Below are 22,936 nucleotides of genomic sequence, written 5' to 3' on the forward strand. Positions count from 1 at the left end.
ATGATTCAAGAAACTTGAATTCCGACTATATCTACCATAGCCAATCTGTTTCTGCATTGTTGCAGCAACCTTCAGTCCACCCGTCTGAGAATAGTCTTCCCAGATTTGCGTCAGGACCCCTTGTGGGTATTACTGCTAAATCAGGTCCAATGTCAAAAACAAATAAAACCAGCATTTTTCATTCAGGTCCTCTTGGTGACTCATCCACAAAATCGGGCCCAATTTCAGGAAATAATAGAAGTGTCAATTTTTATTCTGGTCCCTTGGGGACGAATTTGCAGAGATCTGCCCCAGTCAATCAAAAAAATAAAATTGGCAAGATTTGGAAGTTTCCCGGCTACGCCAAAAAAACTCATACAAGAGCCAGTCGGTTAACTCAAGTGGGGCCTTTCAAAGGCTGTATAATGGCTGCAGACAGTTCCTCTGTCAGCGAGTGCTACTTAAGCTCCAGTGATGTTCAAATGGGGACGCAGAATGTCTATGATGCTAATCCAAGCCTAGCTGGTCGTGGAAAAGCAGTTCATTATGATCAATCAGTCTTGAGTTCTAAGGGCAAGCTGTTAAATCCTCCGCTTGATACACTTGGTGCTGCTGCTTTGGCACTACACTATGCAAATGTTATCATTGTCATTGAGAAGTTGGCAGCTACTCCGCACTTGATTGGCCCTGATGCAAGAGAAGACCTGTACAATATGTTACCGACAACTGTGAGAACTGCCCTTAGGGATAAGCTAAAGCCATATGCGAAGACCATGGCGTCATCAGTCTATGATACGGCTCTAGCAGAAGAATGGACTGAAGCTATGTCAAGAATATTGGAATGGTTGGCTCCACTTGCTCATAACATGATTAGATGGCAGTCTGAGAGAAGTTTTGAGCAGCAGAGCTTTGTTTCTCGGACAAATGTGCTGCTGGTACAAACGCTTTACTTCGCAAATCAAGAAAAGACTGAAGCAACAATAACTGAGCTTCTTGTTGGACTGAATTATGTCTGGAGATATGGTCAGGAACTTAACACAAAAGCTCTGGCGGAGTGTGCCAGTAGCAGAATGTTCCGTGAGTATCTTGATCTGAAAGGGTAAGCATTTACTTAGCTCGTTGCTGTCTCCAACAAAATTCCGGTTCGATGGGGAAACACGTTGGACAAACATCAACAATGTGGCTTCTTAAATCTCAACACTCGCAGATCAAAAGTTAAAATGCTGGGTGAAGCTGAGAGTAATGCCCCTACTATAGAAATTGTAGTAGCAGAATGAATTCCTGGTGAGATGAGTTTCATGGACATTTGTCATTCTTTTTCTTTGCCGAGTTCCTAGCTGCCAAAACTTGTATAGCTGGTCTCATCTTGCAAAGAGGAGTTGATCTTTTGGTGGATGTGTGGTATGTAATAACTTAGTTTTCAAGTAATTTGAAATTTACAAGATATTTGGATATGATATATATATATATATATATATATTGAAAATTTTAATGTACCCATGTTGGTGATTTCGTATCAGATATAGGAGCAACCGAACAAGGAAGTATCCATAAATTTCTCTTTGCTTGAAGCTTGAGATATTCAAATTACCCCAGCCTTTCTGTTTCAGTGGTGAGTTGCTGCATCATGTTTAGGGCGTGTTTATTTAGGAACATCTGCATATTACCTAATTGTATAGCTATCATGGTTACTTTCTATATGATCTTATTGCTGGCCAAGCATGGAAGCTTGACACGATATTTGTACCTAGTACATTATATAAAACATGGTGCTCTATAAATCTCACGTTTACTCCTAGTTTGTCACCATCATAATCATTGTTTGGATAATCTCATCAATCAATGAACCATGTTGTTCCCTGCTTTATACAAAGGCTGTTTGAAATGACTTACAAGTATTTTTCAATCATGATTTACGAAATACCAGATAAGTATACAAAGGAATTATAAAGGAGTTCTGTTATAACTTACACAGAACATGATTGTAAGTTATCTCAAATGTGATGACAAAAGATGTCATAATGTTTAAACTTGCGAGTTTATTCAAAAAAAGAAATAGTGATAAATCTATGCTCTTAAAAATTTATAGTTTTGTTGTGACCCTTCAAGCAAATAAGGAAGAAGATGCCACGTGAAATTTTCTTTGCCCATTTCCTCTCCTCTCCTTTTCAGCTAAAAGTCATGATTTTTCTATGATTAGAACACAGGAAAGAAGAAATATAGCTGTGTCATTTGCTTAAAATTTACTCTCTAGGCGAGGGATGACGTGTAAATCGTTTTTAACTCTGTTCAAAGTACAGTCAATTACTCCAATTGGGATCTTGGTTAGATATAATATATATTATATACTCCTTTGTTCTTAATATAGGTCTAATTGTTAAATTGTTTTGGTCCTAAATATAAGACTAATATTTCATATTTATCAATTTTATCTAAATTACCTCTTTGAATACTCTTTCAACCATAATAAGTAGAAGAAGGAGAATTGGTGTTAAAAAGATGACTATAGTGTTTAGAAAAACATGTCACTTTTTTATAATTAATTAACTTACTAACTTCTTTAATCTAATCAAATTAGTTAAATAGATCTTATATTAAGAACTAGAAGAATAAATAATTAACAAATCTCGGCCAACTGCAGGATGACAAATTAAGTAAAAGACAATAACACTAAAACAAAACAAAACAAGCACTGTGCGTTGTCTGCTAACTGCTATTACCAAAAAAGGAACTTGCTATCAGAAAAAAAAAAAAAGGAGCTATATATCACCCAAAAAAAGAAAGAAAGAGGAACTGTATCATTTGGAATTTGTAAAATATCACTTCTAGTTATAAGTTTATGAAATATATATATAATGAAGAGACTATATTTCTAAAAACATTTAAAATTTCAAAGTAAAAGATATCAGATTTTGTAGTCCCGTATTAAAAAAAAAAAAAATTAAGCCATACCATTTGGTGCAATAACATCAAATATAATAATTAGAATGAACTTTTGAATTTGCACTTATCTCAAAATAAGCTGCAATTTTAATATTCTATATTGATTAATTTTATTTATATTGATTAAAAATTAAAACTAAAATGTTGAGAGAGGACAGGAAAACAGTGATAGGGTAGAAAAGTACATGCAACCCCTATGAAGATATTTTGATCTTCTCATGCAAATACAACATATCACGTGTGTACAGTTCTCCAGGATTTCCACTTTGTTTTTTAAATTCTTATTTAACCAAAAAAACACTATTTTTTGGGGCCGAAAAGAACTCTTATCTATTTATGCACGGATTTTTTTTTAAAAAATTAGTCTAAGCTTAAGGAAAATGTTCTCTTAAATAAAATAGTTTTAAAATATTTTCTCATTTGTAAATAAAATGGACTCTCCTACTTTTCTACCATCGAAATGAATTTCTCTTGTTCCTATAACACCATAACATTCCTTATCTAATACTACTTTAGTCCTTTATTTTGTTTTGTTCTTAATATCAGACCCAATTCATTTTGTTTATCATATTTATGTATTTTTTTTTCTATTGAAGTCTTTCTAATAATAATAGTTCTAGCCAATACATTTGATTAATAATAATATTTTAGAAAAGAAGCATATATTTATTACAAATACTTAACTTAACTTATTTTTTTAATCTTCTTAAATAAATCAACTAGCTCTTATGATTAGGACCGGAGGTAATCATTTGTTGATTCGGTAAGTTTAATTTCTCATATTTACAGTACACTTATTAAAGTATTAAACTCTCTTATACATTTAAAAAAAAAGAGAATTCTTTTAAAAACAATATATTGAGAGATTTTAATTTAAAAACCCAACCATTATTGATCTTAATGAAAGGTGTTATGGCCATTTAAACATAATGTTTGTAACTCTATATGAATACAAAAGGCCATCTCTAATTGCCCTTGTTATAATTAAAAAAATACAATTTATTCTAAGTAATGTTTATATATTATTTAATTTTGATTTCTAAAATAACTATATTTGGGAAAAAAATTATACAACTTAAAAAATTTTAAGATATGTTTCTCTCCATGTTGGCCAACATTTGCTACCAGCCTACCAGGGGGGCTAAGCAGCCCATGAAAAGAGGACCCCTTCTTTGAACGGCAGGTGAGCCTTCGCCGCGCGCTCTTTCTCCAGGACGGTGTCCCCGTGTCGCATTGCAAACTAGTGGTGGTGGTGGTTCCCTCTTCGCCGTCATGGCCGCGCCGAAGCCACGCAACACTCGATCAACGTCTCTCAGGGACGCCTCTGACTCCTCCAAGATGGAGGGCACGGGTACATGGGATGCCCTCCAATGGACCAAGTTTCAGGTTTCCTCCTATTTGAATTGAATTTTCAATTCACTTCTTTCTGTTTCTTCTCTACGTTCTCAATCCATTTGTTTGCCTTTTTTTTTTTTGGTGTGTGAATTTATCTGCAGCCTGGTTCACGCAACGTTTCGCATGCCAATTTAGATTTCTTGCTGGAGGAAGAAAACATCATAGCCCAGGTATGCAGTGCTTTTACTCTTTACGCCGCAATTGCATTACCTTTTTTCCTTTTTCTGCTCGCTCGCTGTTTGTTGCACTACTTTCTTTGCTCTGTGTAACGTGATCACCGAGCAGAATCTGCATAATATGTGGAATTTAAGGGTAGTAAAAAGAGTGGCAGGATGACTTTGGATACTCTCATACCATATTATGAATCATACAAACTCAATAACATGATTGAATTACCCAAGTAACCGTCTCCTCTTGGACACATAACAAGTCAAACTTGAAGTACTAATGCTTGCGATCCTTGGACAGGATGCATACAAAGCAGTGCAAGTGTACGACCAAGATGGACTAATATATCAAGTTTGAAGAAAATGACAAAGAAATCACAAGTTATTAGTGTGTGGATAAATATTTTTAAGCAGTTTTCAAAACCCTTATCTTGTAAGAATTAGGATGAAGATATACCCAAGTAAACAAATGCTTAGCGAACGTCCCCTGTAATTCATGTCTTAGCAATATTATAAATTTTATAATTGGCTGGTCATTGACATGAAGTTCTGGTTCAAGATTCCTTGGTTGATCATGGTTGAATCTTGTCAAACAAGTCATAATTACATTATTATATTTTTATTCTGTATATTAAAATATTATATGAGGAAGCAAAAAAAAAACATTTTATAGTTTTTATTCAAATCCAAACATGTCATATACAACTTCAACTCTAAACAAACAACCGATAATATATTGTAACATTTGTTGAGATTAAATCCATATTTCAGGAAAACCATCACCATTGTCAGATTCCATCCTAACTACCTATGTAACATTAGAATACAGGAAGAAAATGTTTAGCCTGGGAAAATTATGTGTTTTTGAACCAACAACCAAAAAATGAAAAAAAGAAGCATCGAACAGCTGGAGCCTAACCTGCTCATTTTTCCCCCTTTTGCCGTAGGGAAAGCATATTCATTATTCATTTGTTTTCTTCTTGCTGCTCTCCCCAGAAAAGAGAAAGACTTTCTATTTTTGGAGATTATCTAAGCTATGGATTCCCGAAATGACTTCTTGGTGTGGACATTCCGAAACATTTTTTTTCTCCTGTTGAACTGTTTGTTTATATCCAATTTTGATAACACTGCTGCTAATTTATTAGCATGGCTGTTAAGGGTGTCTAGTGGTGTGACGTGCACGCCATGTGTCAATACAATAAGGGCCACTTTTGGGAGTCATTTTAACTTCTGTTTGCACACTCCCTGCCTTTCAACGCCTCATTCACTTCATTCATTCTTTCTTGCATCCTTTGTGGCTACGCGTCCTGTTTGTGTCCTCGAGTGTTTACTTTTTCTATCTCACCCCCTCTGCCCTTACCTGTTATTTATCTCTCCTCTTCTGGTTATTTCTTCTCATTCTCTGTATAAGTTAGATGTAGGGTTATGGGGATACTGCAGCAACCAGTGTGCTCTCGAGTTTTGAAAGAATTCTTGAGACTGACAAAGCACACATGCATTCGACCATCATTATTAATTAGTTACTAGCATGTTTTAAACAAATACCTCATCCTCAATATTGGTGACTCAACTGAAAAATAGATTGAATTATATACTTATTCATTACTTTAACTTTCTGACCCTAAAAAATCCAGCCAAAGGATTATACTAAGTCAATATAAGTCAGCTAATATGATGGTTTATCTCAGCTTGTATCTAGAACTTCTCAAGGGACTATTAACATCTATCGTCATTAGAAATTCAAGTCCCAGTGTTTTAATTTACATTTATTATAAGTGAATCTATTCTAGACGAAAATTATCTGCATATGATGTTTATGTTCAGGGACATGGCGTTGTTCTTATTAATTCAGATGATGCAGGCACATTGGTGGTCACAAATTTTCGTCTTGTTTTTCTGGTAAGTCCTTCAGATAATATTTCGTCATCTGAAATTTAGATTTTGATTAGGCATTATGATGTTAGGACAGGACCTAGAGGTGTGACTTAGAATCACCCACCCCCCAGTAAGGTGATAAACATAATAATGTTTGTCTGAAATTCTTGCTTAGTAATTTTGGGAGAATGAAAAGCTTCGAAGACCAAGAATAAATATGAAAACAGGACTATTATGTTAGTACATGAGACTTTTTTTTCCTTTATTAGCAAGAAAACAGAAGAAGGAACCTCTGTGGAGATTCAGAAATGAAGCTGCAATGAAGGATGATTGCAGAACTCCTGTTAACTATAAATGAATTGAATTTCCACTCTGAACAATACACAGTAGCCTAGGTATTTATATACATCTATATGCATCATAAATAAGCCTTGTATTTTACAACCGACTCATTCTGATTAACACACCATAGTGATATGGTTTGACCTACCATTAATAATGATTATGCTGTTCCCTGATTGCTTCCCCATGGGCCAAACCCATTATGACAGAATTCTCCTGTGCTCTATTTTCTGGCGTGTTTTCCTCTGTCATTTAGTCACTATGTCACACAATTCTACCAACTCATCTCTGACTTTCGATTCTATTTTCCTAACTATTGTGAATAATTCGAATGTAATTGATAGATGATTCCAATAGGAGAGCAGTACATAAATAGGATCAGATTTCCTCATAATATATTTGGAATTCTGATCACATTAAATGAAAATTAAGGGAGAGAAATCCCATTGATATGGGACCGTGATTCTAGGGATTAAAAATAGAAACAACAGGTAATTGGGGATCTGATTCTAACGGCTAGAAGAGATTTGATTTGATTTGATCTGATCTGATCTGATCTGATTCTGACACTAACTTTTATTGTGTTCCTGTTAATATCATTGCATTCGCCTTTATTGAAGCGCATGAGTCCTGATAAAATAAAAATATTCAGTTTCTGAGCATTTGTTGCTGAATATATTAGCTTTTATATTTTTGTAATCCATGTCTGGAGGTGCTAGATTTTTTTTTTTTTTCCATCTGCATGTTTACTTTACTGAGTAATGTCCTCTGATGTGCTCTTACTTTTTCTAGAGTGATCGAACTAGAAATATTATTGCCCTTGGAACGATTGCACTTGCAACAATTGAGAAGTTTAACAAGATAGTAAGTTTTCAAATCAAATGTACAATTTATGCTGTAGATTTCTTTATTCTGCATGTGCTCAGTTATATTAAGCATAACCATCTTTCCTTTTTAGCCTATTTCACATATGCTAAGTACATTATTTTTGCTACTGGTTTTGTATGTTCATATAAGCAGAGCCACAGGGAATGGATGTTCATATTATCTTTTTTTTCCATATTGATTTGTGTAATATTATTAATCATTATCTATGATGTATTTTTCAAATTTCAACCAGGTGATCTATTTATGCATCGAATTCCATGTTGTTTTCCTCTTTTATCGTGTTTGCATTCTACTTTTACTTGATTTAAAGCTTTTCGCTGTCCTTTACCTGTAGGCTGTAAAGATGCAGTCAGCCAATCGTCAATTAGACAAGACACCCCCACAAAGACTGCTCCAGGTTATTGGTATGATCTCAAATAAGTTTCTCTAAATAAAAGTTTCCTTTACATTCTCGAATTATTGAGACCACTATGCAAAATCTCCTCCAAGTGAGCATAGAGAAAGACTACTGCTGAAGAGGGTAAAAATACAACAAAGTCAATGAATCCCTTTGTATGTTGGAGATAGTAACATTATAAGAAAAGCATTGGCTGAGATCTTGAGAAATTATATAGTTATACCCTATGAGAGTCCTTGAAAATTTGAGCATTTCCTTTAAACCTAATATGCTAAAGGATTTCTAAGCATGCACAACACCATCAAATTGGGCCTCTTCATTGTGATGAAAATCACATTCCATGTGAAATTGCTGTGGAAGTTAGTACTGACCCAATGCATAACAAGAACTGAGAATTATTATTCCATCAAGAAGTTGCTGCTTTAAAGTGTTGAAGCAAATAAACTTACATGATGTTTATGGATTAGATTGGCGCAATATAATGCTTGTAGGTTTATCAAAATGATAAAATGGAAGAATGATCTTTTAATTAATTGGAATTTGGGGGTGTTATAAGTTATGGCATGCTACAAATTCATATTTATTTCCAATCTGATTACGTTTTGTTGCAGTTAAAGTTAGTTTGATGGACGAATGTGGTGGCGGCTAACAATGAATGACAAGTTATTATAGATTTTATTCTTTTATGAGATTATTTCCTTGTCAAGAGAATGGTTCTTGGTGTAGAGATGATGTTTTCAATGCAATCCTTGAAATTCTCTCTCCCAACAACAAATAATCTACATGATCGTTAAACAGCTAAAAATAAGCTGACATCAATGAGATTTACAATATGCCCAGAGTTAGAACTTTGACAATGAGTGGAGGGAATTTTATTATAATGGTGTTTGAATAAGAAATATTATTTGTTAGGGTATTTATAATTGGATAGTTTATTTTTCCACCACTCATCTTAAGTTCCCAATTAGTTTAAGTCTCCTCCTCCTCCTCCTCCTCCTTCTTGTCTGCTTCTTCAATCAAACGGCTTATTCAAAATCTGCTGAGCCACTTCATAATGCAGAACAAAGGTGGTTATTTATCCCTGAACTTCTGCCAGTTTTGGTTTGTTATCTTAATGTTGCTTATAATTAAAAAAAAAAAATATTGATTAGAGGAGGATAGAAGTAAAAAGCACATGACAAACTGGGAAAAAAACAAAATGAAACAATACATCAGCCCAAAGAGCCTTCCAATTTTTTACTATGGAAACAGATATAACCCTTAAAAAATCTTAATCTTGTAGGGGCCCAGGACAAACCTAGAAAAACTGACTTATCCTCCAGAACTTCCATGGCTTAAAATCTTTGATGTAGAACTCTGGTCATTGATCTCTAGTATAAGCTACCATAATACTGCAAATAATGCACTACTTTGTAAATCCTTGCAACATCCTTACCATTCGTCTTCCTATTATATTCTGTTCTCTATTTAATGTTTTGCTTTATTCTTTGTTAGCTTTGTCTGATTATTTATATTTTCTCTTCTGTGTAGGAAAAGATATGAGAATTATCGTTTTTGGTTTCAGGCCTCGTACAAAGCAGGTAATTCTACTGGACAGTAATCATGGCATTCATAACAGATTCTTTTTTTTTTTTTTTAAATCCTGAAGGCATTCTTTGTAGCCCTTATTCTCTACAAATGGCGCATATTTTTCGTGTAGAAGTACAATTATGCTTTCCCCTGCTTGGCTCTGCATGCAAATTTTAAACCATAGGATTACCTATGTCATCTTCTGTCATCACAAGCCAAACGGTTAGCTTTTTGTGCCTCAAAATGTGCCACTCCAACACGCGCTTGGCCCATCTTAGATGCTTCTGAAAGTACGGATGGTGTTTCAAAATGCTAGCATTATAAAGCCCCAGTTCCTGACCTCAAATGAGTTGAATGAGTTACATCCCCTAAACATTTGTTTTGAGTTTTGAAGCATGAAACAGCTAACCATCATGCATGAGTGGCATTTTTGCTCAAATAGTCAATAATTTCCGTTTCTTAATAGTCTAACTGAACTCTTATGGTAAGGTTACTTGTTATGGTTAACATAAAAGGATTCCTCAAGAAATAGTTACATGATCTTACATTGGTAAATTGTTTTTAGTTGCTGAGATTGTGTTGTGAACTACGAGTGGATGCTGTCACGTTCTTCCTTGATGTGAAGGTTTTAATTTTTGTTATTAAATTTTACAGAGGCGTGTCATATTTGATGCCTTACTAAGAAGTACAAAGCCAGCTGTACTATGGGATCTTTATGCATTTATATGTGGACCTTCTAAGTTTACTAACTCTAACCCAAAGGTGCGCCTACTAGATGAGTATTTCCGGCTTCTTGGAAAACGCTTTTACCGTGCTTCAAGCAATATGATTGAAAGTGGATCCTTTACCTTGTCAAATGACTTGTGGAGAATAAGTAAAGTGAACTCTAACTACAACGTGTGCCAGAGTTATCCTTTCGCTTTGATTGTACCAAAGACCATAAGGTATATCACTAATATACAAATGTTCTATTTTTTCCAAGATTTATTTTGCTGAACCATTTGTTCGACAACTTTACATGATCTTGATGCTAGTGATGATGAAGTGCAACAAGCTTCCAGCTTTCGTGGTAGATGTCGGGTTCCTGTAGTTTCATGGTGCCACCCAGGTATACGTGTAGTCATGGTTCTGCTATTTTCATTAATTGAGAATTTTGTGCTTCTTATTTTGATTTTGGTTTCTTCTAATTATTTTACATTTGATATCTCAATTCAATACTATTGCCTTAATGCAAGTGACAACTTATAGATACGGAGCGGTTCTTGCACGTTCATCCCAACCTTTAGTTGGCCTCATGATGAATATGAGGAGGTACTACAGACTATTTAATCAAACCTACCATGTGAATGCCAAATGAGAAAGGTTTTGTGGTTTTTGGTGGACGTTTGGAGGGATCGGACTGTCACTATTTTTTAAAGGATTATGTATAGTACCAATGACACATATGACAATTCAGTGTTTGATAATGGGTTTTTTGCTTCATAAATAGTGATTTGCTTTTGTGTACTTACCTGCAGCAATGCAGATGAAAAGCTCGTCGCTGGATTATGTGGCAAACTTTATGATGGCTCGCGCAGGTAAGACTGTAGTTTCCTTCATAATATGTCCATCAACATGTTACTCCTAGCAACATGAGTAAAACTATCACATGCGTCTATGACTCACCTAGACTTGGTAAATATTGCATTAGATGTTAATTAGTGAGGGCTTCCTGATGTAAATTACTTTCCGTATTAATTAATATCATTATGAACAATGTTTCTGTTGAATCTTATAGTAGTACGGTGCCAAAAGTTTACTTTATCACTGACAGTAGAGTAGGCTTTTTCCAGTGGTCATGTTTTTAATAACTTAATGGGCAATTAACTTGCTTGTTTTTTCTTCTTTTAGGAAGCTTTATATTGCTGATGCAAGACCGAGGAAAAATGCATTAGCTAATGGGGCCATGGGAGGTGGTTCGGAATCATCTTCAAATTACTTTCAGTGTGAGGTCTGTAGAAGTCTTGACCTGTCCGCGTATGATTTCTTTTAGTCATAAATGTAGCCACATATTCTAAACATCTGTCTCCTGATATATCATCAGGTAGTTTTTTTGGTATAGACAACATCCATGCAATGAGAGAAAGCTTTGCTCGGCTAAGAGAATACCTAGACACTCATGGCAAATCATCATCAGATGGAATGTCATCTTTCTTGGTTAGTCTAAGAATCTTAAGAGAGGTCTAGTTATTTGTTTCCTTGGTATATTGAGTAGGGCTAGGCCATTGATTACAAAGGTTTTTGCACTGGATTCCTCCAAAGGAGTAATGGGTTTGCACATTGCGGGATTGAAATTGAAACACCTGTTGTCATGGTTGATATCAGAAGGATAACTCTGGACCCTGACATATGCATAAATGTTATCTGATTTCTTTCACGATTCATCCTTTTATGTGACTAAAGTTTAATCTCTCTCCTGGAAACGATGTCAATTGATGTTGTCATTCTTAAATTATCTCCATTTGACTGTATAGCTGTGAGAAGAATTCCATGCTGAAAATATGTTACTAACCGGTAATTTGTTCCAGATAATGGTTCTTCTCCGCTTGATGTTTGTGACATTCATCTTGCTTACAATTTTATGGGGAAAATGTTAGCTTAACTATGTTGTGGCGAGAATCTGAATTAATGACATTTTTAATGCTATTTTACATATGTCAAGGATGATCATCTTATTTGTTATGCACTACATTATCTTTGAGCAGTTTTTCTACCAACTCTGTTTTTCTGTGGGCTCAAGGGAAGCCACTTTGAGGTCCCAAAGAAAGAACACAATTACCAAAAAGTCCCAATGACAAGTGAGCAGCATGAATCTTGTCATTTCCTGCATTAGAACTTGTCATTCACTTGTTATGGGACATTTTAGTTAACACCTCTTTGTTTTGGCAAGAATTTCAGTGAATGGCATTTTTATGCTATTCTATTGGACTTTAGCAATATTATCGTATTTATTATGGGTTGGATGATTTTTTTGTATGGGTTTTACCAACTATATGTGTTTCTATGGGGTTTATAGAGACATGGTGGGTCAACATGGGGTGGAGGCAATCTAAGTAGTATGTCTACTTCAGTATCTACTCTTGGGGACAGTGGATGGCTACTACACGTTCAAAGTGTCTTAGCTGGTGCTGCTTGGATTGCTGCTCGCCTTCATATGGAAAAGGCTTCTGTTCTTGTACATTGCAGGTGCATATAATTGTGTATTTTTCAGTTTGCTGTCCATAGTCAAATTGATTTGGTATTTAAAATCCAAGTCTGTGCTTTGATCAGTGATGGCTGGGATAGAACAAGTCAATTGGTTTCTCTTGCTGATTTGTTACTTGATCCCTTCTATCGCACATTCACAGGGTTTCAGGTAATGACTTTTATTACTATTCTATTAAGGAGCTATTTGGTATAACAGTGTCTTAAATTCTCTTGTATATTCATGGCATGCTGTAGGACGCTCAAGTATAATAATATTGTGGTATTTGTCAAAAAGTCACATGCGATGGTATGGTTGAAACTTGATAGAGAAAAAGAAAGGATACAACAACAACAACATACCCTTATTTCACTAGATAGGATTGGTTACATGAATCGTACAACACCATTAGGCTTTATCAACAGCCAAATTTTTGGGTAGATTGTTAATCGAAAGATCTCACTTAATAGTTTCATAGAGTGTTATGTTTGGCTTTCCTCTACCCCTTTTCAGAGGACTCCATACCTTTTGCTAGAATAAGGGGTAGAAAGAGGGAACGAAGGAGAAAGTGGGTATGGAAGTCTTCTAGAATCAAAATCTAATTCTAGAAGTAGGAGATTTCCCGAAGTTTTCTGAATAGTACTTCATTCATGTCCTTGGCAGAATGCTTAATATGATATTATAGTCTGACACAGTAACTAAAAATAACTTTCATGCCCTAGATGCATGAAACTGATAATAACATATGGTAACTGACAAGACATTTGTAATGGTTAACAAAAGACACATAACATGGGTCCACATTTAGACATAAAACATAAAACACAAATATTACAATATCTAATCCTAGATAAGTCTTCATCTGAAGCGGAGCTGCCATGCCTCTTCTAAGACTAAACTAGTGAAGGAAGTTAGTTCTTATCATAGTACCTCCGTTTTGCCATGTTTTTTTACTATGTTTTAACATGTGATATATCCTTCTAATCGTAACTATCCTCCTAATTTTTTGCTTGTTTCCATTGCATCAATTTGGGTCATGAGACAGACTGTCGTCTCCTTCTGTTCTAATACGTCATGTATTGGCCTTCTCAAGAAAGTAATAAGAAATGACACTGTTCTGTCATATTTCTTCTTTCTTCCTATTGCTTTCGTCTGCATTTAAAATTCCATGTTAGGTTTACAATTGGTACAGCAAGGACTTTGGGATTGAATCCCCACTCTCCCTGGGTGGGTTTTTCTGTTGGGGGTTGCTTACCTAGATGCGATCCAAACGTATCACTGTTGCCTTTTGGTTTGGATGACTACAAACATCTGACTTACCAATGTACCAAACACAAGCACTTTGGATGCTTCCCCAATACCTAGGATGAAAAAGATTGTGGGGTAAACAGCTCCGGTATGCATCTATTCCTTGGGAGGTATATTAAAGAAGCAGTCCTTCCACATTCTTGCAGTTTGTTTCTGGTTTCATTCTAGTTCTACATTTAACTTCGGACAAATCACTTTTCATCATGCGTGTCATATGTGGAAACTATAGCAATGACCTTAGATCTTTCTGTTGTGCTTTTGTTCTTCAAAGTCTCTTCCTCATGCAGGCACTTGTTGAAAAAGACTGGCTAGCATTTGGTCACCCATTTTCAGATCGTATGGGAACGCCCTCAGTCTCTGGAAGTGGCAGCATGCCTTTTGAGTTGACTAGACAGTCTTCTACTGGAACTTGCCCTTCACCACCCATGCGCCAGTCATCATTCACATCTCAGTCATCCGCCTCTCATGCACAGACTTCAAACCACTACTCTCCCATTTTTTTGCAGGTTTGTTTCTTTAATAACATCTAGGTATCGTTTAATTGATGCCTGTAATTTCAATTGTTCAACTTGGTTAGAGTCTCAGCACTTCTCTTTTTATATAGGTCTCTCCCTCATTGTCGTCCATAATCTTTTTGTTGCCTGATTTTAGACAATTGTTTGATGGTTATGTTTTGCATTCTTATTGACGACTTTTTAACTAATTGATTTTACAAATTTCTCAATTATGAAAAGTGTCCAATCATACTTGTCAAATATTTACTCTCAGCACATATTTTGCTTGAAAGGGAAGTGAGTGTAATTTTCCAAAATAGAGATATAATTCATGTAATTTAGGTATCTTTCAAGGGGACCGAGAGTAATTTACCAAAGAAAACATAGGGGCGTGAAGTGGCACATTAGCGGGATATTAAGAACTTGGAAGCTCCAGCATCTGTAAATTTTAGAAGTGGAAAGTAGAATTAAATGGTAGTTTCTCCATACAGTGGCCGTTAATGAGATAAGTTCGTGCATCTAATAAGGGAGATAGTGGAATCACAAATTTTTATTTCTTTTAAGTTAGAAGTTGGTCCAAAATGGATTGGTGGCTGGTTACTGAGTTATCTGCTCTGGCTACTAAAACTATGATAAGAAATACATGTTTTTGCAGGTTTAAAAGTATAAAAGTTGGATCAAATTTCAAAAGAAAATACTTGAGGAAGCATAATAGTTTGCTTGTTAACGTGCAATTGAGCGTTATTGTTACTCGTTAGATGGTTTCTGTCTTCAACTTGCTTTACAAAGTGATGATAATTTAACTGAAATTGAAAATGAAAGTTTTATGATTAATTTGTTGTCTGTCGCCACAGTAACCTCAGTCTAGAAGCTAGCATAATGTCTATAGGTCTTCTCTCCATGCTTCACCTGCTGGTGCAGGTTGTACACTGCATAGCACTGATGTCCAGACTCTGGTGTTCATGTAATATTGACTAATGGTCTGCTTTTTGTTTCTCTTCAGTGGGTTGATTGTGTTTCGCAACTATTGCGGATGTATCCTTTTGCTTTTGAGTTCTCCTCGGTACATGTCACTCTTCCATGTCTGCCTTTTCTGATGTTCGTATATACGGATATTTCTTATCTATGTTTGGTTTTGATCACTGATTACTTGCACTATTTCTTGATTCAGGTTTTCCTGGTGGACTTCCTGGACTGTGTTCTTTCTTGTCGATTTGGAAACTTCTTATGTAATAGGTATTTGGTTTTTGAGAAATTTTCTTTTCTATGGGATGGCTAAGGTCTCTGGCATCTTTTTAGGTTTGATGTGCCCCTCCATTTGAACATATGTTGGCCAATCAGTAGAAAACATGTTGCTTAAACAAGGTGCTGAGATGGCTAGATGGGTTGGATAATGATATATGGTTCAGGATCCTGAAATAAACATTATTCCCAGTTGATGCAAACTTTGCTAGAAGAAGGCTTATACGTTGTGAAATAATTTTTGAGAAAAAAAATGCCCGCAAATAAAATCACATCTTAGTTATTCCTTTTCCCTTGGGGCGGGGGTGTTTTTAAAAAAAACAAAAGGTCTCACAAGTATGGTGGCCGATAGTAACTGTCACCAACTGGCAATATTATTTGAGACCTTAAGTGTTTGGTTCTGAATTAGCTTAGTTTATGATTTGTCAAGACAGGAGTCTGGGATTTGTTTTGTGTAACTTCTTTTTCTTCCTAATTTAGGCGGTGTGCTCTAAGAAACAGTTAAGTCAATCAATAGGCATTATTTGGTTAGTTTGACTTCAGGTTCGATCTGAACTATGATTCATCAGCCCTGGAGACACGCAGAATACTGATACCACTGAGCCAAACTTATTGGTCTGGTGGTTAGTAGCTTGCATAAGAAAAGTCCAACTTTGAAATCCACTGTCCATATGTCTTCCTTTGCCTTCAGGAGTACTGTGAAATCTCATCTGCCATAAACTTTATACTGGTCTCAGGAAAATTTTGGATAAACGTAGAAGTTAGTTTTAATTTTGTATTCTTTCTTGATGTAGTAGAAATAATATGTTGTTTTGATTGCATTTTCCGTCCAGTGAGAAGGAAAGGCAGCAATGCAATGTTTTTGAAGCGTGTGGATGTTTGTGGGCATTCTTGGCTGACTTGCGTGCTTCTGAAGGAAAATCTCATGTGCATTATAATCTCTATTATGATCCATTGAAGTACAACGGTCCTATCTTGCCCCCAGCAGCAGCTTTAGCCCCAACACTCTGGCCCCAATTTCTTCTTCGCTGGGCTTGTCCGGAAGAAGCGCAAGCTGCTGCTGAAATTGAAGCAGAATGTAGACAAATGTTTCTGAAATACTCTGACATGCAAAAGGTGGATTTTTTTTTTTTTAATTGTCTGATTTGGTAATTAATACATCTTATCTGAAAGCTGCTTCCCTTCTCATTTTCATCATTTATGATGGTCATGTAGTCATTTTAACACACTGTTGACATCCTTAATTTGGCAACATCATAGAACTTGTCTCATGTCCAGAAATTTTCAAGTGGACTGACCCTTTGAAAGATAGGTAAGATAAGACACTCATAAATAAACATGTGAGGAGATGAATTCTGTTGAAAACGATGACTGTCATGCATGTGTCTCAGGATTGATTTGGGCCCCCTATGTTTGGGAGATCAGGTCTATGTGTGTGTTGTCCTTGTAATCTCTTGTACCTGTTCTTGGCTTTGTGTAGTCCCAATTGAATTGAACCGTTCTGTCTGGATTTTCTTTTTAAAGTAAAAGCTTTTGCTATGTGGAATGTGTAACAGGCTAAAGAATTGGCGGAGATGAAATCCAAAGAAATTGAAATTGCCATGGAATCATTGAGTTCAGAATTACGAAATGAGAAACAGTTAAGATGGTCAGCTATGAACATGACCAAGAAAACAAGCAAAGAGAATGTGGCCATAAAACGAGCCATTCAGTCATTGGGGTGCAAGTTTCACTTATCTGACAATGGAGATTGTGTCTTTGATATTGAAAGCAACTTAGTGGGATCAGCACAAACCACTATGTACCCTTCCACGAAAAAGGACTTGGATAGCACTTCACATGACGACAAGAAGGATCTGTCTGTTTCAGTAGCAGTCACGGAGGGTGATGATCATGACGATCATGCAAGCAATGCATTTGTTCAAGTATGTGAAGCGCTATGCCCACTTCGTACTCCAAGTCGACGCTGCAGGTGGCCAAATGCTGGTTGTGCGCGGCTAAGTAGCCAGCTTGTTGGTTTAAGAGCAAATTTTGATGCATTTGATCATTTGTCGATTGATGATAGTTATTTTAAATCTGAATGAACTGTTGAGTGAAGGCGGCTGAAAAATACTTTACAGGGAAGGAAAGGGGGGAAGGAAAGGAAGTTTTCTGTTTAGATCAAGCAGGTTTTGGTATCTTTAGTAAGCCTAATCTATAATGCTTAATCACCCATGAGATGAAGAATTGAGTAATGGAGGACCCTGCCATTTTTACTGGGTCTCTGGATTTGTACAGGCTATTAGATAGCTGAAAGACTTCTTGGTAGCTGGCACAGACATTTCTATGGAGCTTTGAAATTTTGATGGCAGACGCAGAGAGTAATTGTGTACCATGGTGGCCAATTCCTTGCTACATGATGTAAATAAGGTGGCAAATAACAGTTGATAACATTGCTTTATTTTTGTGCGGGGTTGGTTACCTTGTACAGACGATTTTTATTAATATTTTATTATTTGTTAAGAGGAATCAATGTACAGAAAGAATAAATGTTGTCGCTAATCATTCTAATGTAAAAGCGGCCCTTTCCTTGATTCATACAGGGCCTGTTTGGAACAGTTTATAAGCTGTTAAGTAGCTTTTCAATAGTCATTTGCGAAATACAAGACAAGTATGTAAAAAGAGTTTTGTCTCGATTTACGTAAAATAGGTTTATGGGAGATTTTTACTGCTCTACCAAACAGGACCATAGTCTCGATTTTAGCATCTGATTTTGGCATTTTATTTTAATATGATGTCCATTTTTCCAAATTACATTTTTCTTTGATGATTCTTTTCAATTTATAAGAAACTTGCAAGCCAATTAGCTCTTTCTATGATAATTTATTTTCGAGACTCATCAGGAAATTACCTCCTTAAAATCAGGGACTGCTGGCGAGGCAATTGCTGAACGTCTCAAAATATTTAGAAGCATTTTGTCGATTATCCATTATTATCATGAAGATAACGCCTAATAAAGCTGGCAAAAATATTTAGATTTGGATCAGGAGGTTGAGCCTTTAAAGATGATAAAATTTACATGTAAAATTTGTTTACCTTTATACATATAACACAAATTTTGCGTTTAATTTTAGAGAACTCGGATTCAAGTTTGTGTGAGCGTTGATACCGGTTGTGTTCCGGGCCAAACAGTTGGTACGTTGCCGTAAATAAAACAACTCCGGTTTAAATTTCAGTGGGATTGCAAAACTTAGGTTCTCTCTAGATCGTTCATAATGCTGCGAAGTTTAATAATCATTTCGTCCCTGCCCGTATAGATATTTCCTTTATAATACAGCAAATCTATAGACTTGATAAGATCATCAACAAATCGATCACCTCATTATGGGGAGTAAATTCAATAATAATAATAATAATAAGATTCAGCAATTTATTGTGACTATTAATACACAGATTTGATGTCAACTAAAAAGGGCATGCTCTGCCTCGTTTAATTAATACTTCCTGTTTGATCAATCAAAGTGCCAATTTGATCTCCACATAGTGCTCTTGAAACATTTCCCGGTTCAAGCATGTTGAAGACTACAACTGAAGAAGCAGTACTTCAGACAAAAAGACAAATTCAATGGAATCATAGAAATACCAACACTGAACCAAGACCAACCTGGAATTCCATTCTCTTCACAGCATGCTAACGTCATCATATCTATGGAAGTGATGCCCCTCGAAGCAACTTCTCGAAAAGAAATGTGATCAAGTGTAACATTCTCACTGCCAGTATGGCAATCATAGGCCCCACTAGCATTGGTTCCTTTCAGCATAACATCTGCACTAACTGGAAAAAGAAATAAACAAGATAATAGGGTAATAATTAAGAGGGATGCGATACTTGATCCGAGGCTAGATGCAAAAGTAGTATAACAACATAAATTTAAATCAAGATGAGACATCACAGATAAGGGCATAAGGTCATACGCTCGGAAGCTCTCAGAGCTGCAGCTGTATCAGTGGTAAAGAGAGGATTTCCAGTGGCGGCACCAACACCACCCAATATGACGACCCTTCCTTTCTCGAGATGTCGGATAGCCCGTTGTCTGCTATAAGGTTCAGCAATCTCTGGCACAGAGAATGCACTTTGAATGCGTGCCTGAATACCCAGCTTCTCCAAAGCAGAGTGAAGCAGAATAGAATTCATAACCGTAGCCATCATACTTGTTTTACAGGCAATAACCGTATGATCAGCACAAGAAGTATAACTGAAGACTGGGAAACAAACATAATTTAGTGGAAAGAGTTATTTGGTTTTGGGTTTCTAATTGATCAGGAAGAGGGAATGAATATGAATAGAGAGTTGCTATTGCAACACAATACTCTCTCTCTCTCTCACACGCGCGCGCGTAAGTATTGGGTTAAATTTAGCAAACACAACAGCTAGAAAACTACTGTCTGTCACCGTCCGATTGTATTTTCTCAATCCTACTCACTCCATAATGGCCTCACAAAATGTACTAACACATGCTTATCACTATGAAAGGATTTTAATTAATGATGAGTGATTGCAGTGAGCAATTCGCAAGCAAAAGAAGAAAATATTTACCCAATTTGGTAGGCCGTAGGTCTGTCCAACCCAGTAGCAGACACCCAGGAATCTCCACAAAAGAAGTTACGACCACCAACGACAATGGCAACCTGAGTATTGTATTAAAATTTAAATTGAGCCTCCAGAAATGAAGACATAAACGAAATCCCAAAAGAAAAAAGATTGTTCAATAAACCAAAAGTAAGGAATAAACAAGGTGAGGGATACCTCTACACCAAGGCGGCAAGCTGTCGCCACTTCCCCAGCAATCTGCATTGCCACCTAATGATGGAAGGAAGCATTTGAATTGCAGTTTCCAGTTAAGAAGTCTCTAAGAGTAGGAAACAATCTATTTATTCAAATATCCCGAATGATCATTAAATGTGTAATAGGATCACGAACAAAAGTGGCACCTTGGGGTCAATACTTTGGCAGTTTCCAGCCAACGCAGATCCACTGATTTTAAACAGAACTCTATGCCATTTGAGATTAGATGCTGGTTTTGTTTTCGGGTTATTCAACACTGCAACGTTGGTAGGCGTATATCTGCCAATATATGTAAATACATTCCACAAACAAGCAACCGTATCAGCAGAGCATAGCTATCAACTTTATAAAGGAGTGATATCACCGCCAGAACAAATTCCCATTATTCAACCACAAATTCTACAAACCCATAATGACAGAAGCTCTAACACCCAGAAACAGTCTGTTTTTTTTTTTTCCGTTGATAATTCATTCTAATTCTACATCTACAGAAAAAATGCACAAACAGCAAAAGCATGATACAATGCATATCTGGTACAACAAGCACATGCATAAAAGACTTTTGAGTATAGTCTCTTGCTTTCATTGGGTGTTCTGTTCACGGTTTTTTAATGAGATTCCTTTTCGCTGAAATCCAGGAGTTCGTCCCCTTTTAAAGGTCTGTCTTATCCTCCTTCATCATAATTCTATCTCTTCCTACTAAAGATTTTTTTTTTTTATCCCCGAAAGGAAAAAAATAATTGCAATGCAGAACAAAATGAAGATGATATCGAACTATTTTGGCCGAATAAAAAAATAAAAAAGGATATCGAATGAATTAGCACCTGTTCTTTGGGCGTCTCGCCACGGGCAAGGAATTAGCTCCACCACCCTTCTCATCATCGGAAACCGTCTTCACAGGCAATGAGCTCCCAACGATAGCTTCAATCTTTTTAAACCAGTGCCAGTTACTCGATGAGATGCCGCCACTGCTTATCCTCTGAAGCTCCACTTTGTACCTCTTCTTCAAATTATCAATCTTGTTCTTGCATTGCTCCACACTTTTATACGATTTGCTCTTTCCATCGACACCGCCACCAACAGAGCAACGCTCGCTGACTGCTCTCGCCACATCCTCCCAATCGCGCCCGCGCAGATTTCCTCGATTCAGTTGGTTCAGTTTCTCTGCGTAAGCGTCCAGGAGACACTCAATCGCCGTGTCGCTCCATTCCTCGCGATCCTTCCGGTAATCGACCCTGTAAGTCGCTTCGGATCCTAAATCAGGCTCAGCGCTCGTAGCAACGCTGCCTCCGCCACCGGCGGCGGAGGATTTCAATTTCTTGTTATAGTAATAGGAGCTGTCGACGGCGGTACGCTTCGAAGTAGGGGTCACACCTCCAGACGCGGATTTGTTCGGATCAGAGGACTCTTCGCCATCGTCGGGGAAGGGTTGAGTGAAGTAGTCGGCGTTGGAGGAGTTACCGGCATCGGCGGAGGTAGGTGCAACGCCGGTGGTAGGGCTAGAGGAGGAAGGGAAGTGGCGCGTGTGAGCCGGGAGGAGAGGTTGCGAGTGGGGGTTGTGGGAGGGGGAATCGAGGAGAGGGAAGTCCTCAGTAGCCATTAAGAGAGGGAGGAGAGAGAGAACGGAAAATTAGGATTCCGGAGGAGCGGAGGAAACAGACACGACGCCGTTACAAAGCAGGTGACGGAAAGCGGGACGGAGGGAGACGGTGGCGGGCGTTCCCGTGAGTTAGCGACTTCGCGTAACGATTCCGTCATAACAAACGGACTTGAAGTAAGGGATTCGCCGTCTGCCTGCTCGCCTATAAGCAGCAGTTCGTGTTCCTCAATGCATCCAAGCCGCTGATCTCATCGTACCATCCCTACGAGGCCACGTGGTAACGTAACTTATAAACCAAAGGAGTACTTGTAATTACAATAGTCACCGTTAATTAATACTCATATACTATTAATTAGTATTAATTTGGAAAAGCTCTCATATTTTTTATTATCTACAAAAATGATTAATTATAATGACAAACACAAGAAACATCAATGTCACAGATAATGTACCAATATACCAGATAATGTATCAATATACCACCAAGCGTTGGGTGCAATGGTAAAGGCACCTGACACACATCAGGCGGACGAGAGTTCGAACCTAGAGCTGCGCTTGTTGGGAGGGGTTTACCGCCTTTGGTGCAAAGCACCTTACATGGGCGTGCCTAAAAAAATAACCCCGCTTCGGATTGGTCAGTTGCCCTGGGTTACCTGGTCCAGTTTAGAAAGCCAGGGACTCAGGAAAAG

General features: G+C 36.9%; 3 protein-coding genes across 3 annotated transcripts; 2 read left to right on the forward strand and 1 right to left on the reverse strand.

Annotated features, from left to right (window-relative positions):
- Positions 1–8: 8 nt before the first annotated feature.
- LOC114736720 (uncharacterized) lies at positions 9–1,846 on the forward strand. The gene is made up of 2 exons (XM_028924585.1): positions 9–1,380; positions 1,500–1,846. Exon 1 carries the CDS (start codon positions 150–152, stop codon positions 1,080–1,082), a length of 933 nt encoding a protein of 310 aa, XP_028780418.1. The 5' UTR covers positions 9–149; the 3' UTR covers positions 1,083–1,380; positions 1,500–1,846.
- A 2,226-nt stretch (positions 1,847–4,072) lies between these two features.
- LOC114736721 (phosphatidylinositol-3-phosphatase myotubularin-1) lies at positions 4,073–18,399 on the forward strand. The gene is made up of 19 exons (XM_028924586.1): positions 4,073–4,308; positions 4,419–4,487; positions 6,309–6,383; positions 7,494–7,565; positions 7,924–7,993; positions 9,517–9,566; positions 10,210–10,499; positions 10,590–10,669; positions 10,791–10,866; positions 11,073–11,132; positions 11,446–11,549; positions 11,639–11,751; positions 12,611–12,780; positions 12,865–12,949; positions 14,374–14,592; positions 15,584–15,643; positions 15,752–15,816; positions 16,656–16,938; positions 17,379–18,399. Exons 1-19 carry the CDS (start codon positions 4,195–4,197, stop codon positions 17,904–17,906), a joined length of 2,583 nt encoding a protein of 860 aa, XP_028780419.1. The 5' UTR covers positions 4,073–4,194; the 3' UTR covers positions 17,907–18,399.
- Positions 18,400–19,155: 756 nt separating this feature from the next.
- Positions 19,156–22,425, reverse strand: LOC114736718 (uncharacterized). The gene is made up of 7 exons (XM_028924584.1): positions 21,472–22,425; positions 20,794–20,926; positions 20,609–20,662; positions 20,399–20,490; positions 19,777–20,012; positions 19,466–19,636; positions 19,156–19,389 (listed from the first exon to the last, which is right to left on the reverse strand). Exons 1-7 carry the CDS (start codon positions 22,245–22,247, stop codon positions 19,292–19,294), a joined length of 1,560 nt encoding a protein of 519 aa, XP_028780417.1. The 5' UTR covers positions 22,248–22,425; the 3' UTR covers positions 19,156–19,291.
- Between the last annotated feature and the right edge of the window lie 511 nt (positions 22,426–22,936).

The sequence above is a fragment of the Neltuma alba genome, unplaced genomic scaffold (assembly GCF_004799145.2).
Source record: "Neltuma alba isolate B1F8T4 unplaced genomic scaffold, ASM479914v2 tig00013362_pilon, whole genome shotgun sequence".
NCBI classification, from domain to species: Eukaryota; Viridiplantae; Streptophyta; class Magnoliopsida; order Fabales; family Fabaceae; genus Neltuma; species Neltuma alba.

Coding starts and splice junctions, on each gene's coding strand:
- LOC114736720 (XM_028924585.1), top strand. CDS start 150: ATGTCAAAAACAAATAAAACCAGCATTTTTCATTCAGGTCCTCTTGGT.
- LOC114736718 (XM_028924584.1), bottom strand. CDS start 22,247: ATGGCTACTGAGGACTTCCCTCTCCTCGATTCCCCCTCCCACAACCCC. Junction 20,663..20,793: donor GCCAAAGTATTGACCCCAAG/GTGCCACTTTTG, acceptor TTCCATCATTAG/GTGGCAATGCAGATTGCTGG. Junction 19,390..19,465: donor TGAAGAGAATGGAATTCCAG/GTTGGTCTTGGT, acceptor CTGCTTCTTCAG/TTGTAGTCTTCAACATGCTT.
- LOC114736721 (XM_028924586.1), top strand. CDS start 4,195: ATGGCCGCGCCGAAGCCACGCAACACTCGATCAACGTCTCTCAGGGAC. Junction 6,384..7,493: donor ATTTTCGTCTTGTTTTTCTG/GTAAGTCCTTCA, acceptor TACTTTTTCTAG/AGTGATCGAACTAGAAATAT. Junction 11,752..12,610: donor ATGGAATGTCATCTTTCTTG/GTTAGTCTAAGA, acceptor TGGGGTTTATAG/AGACATGGTGGGTCAACATG.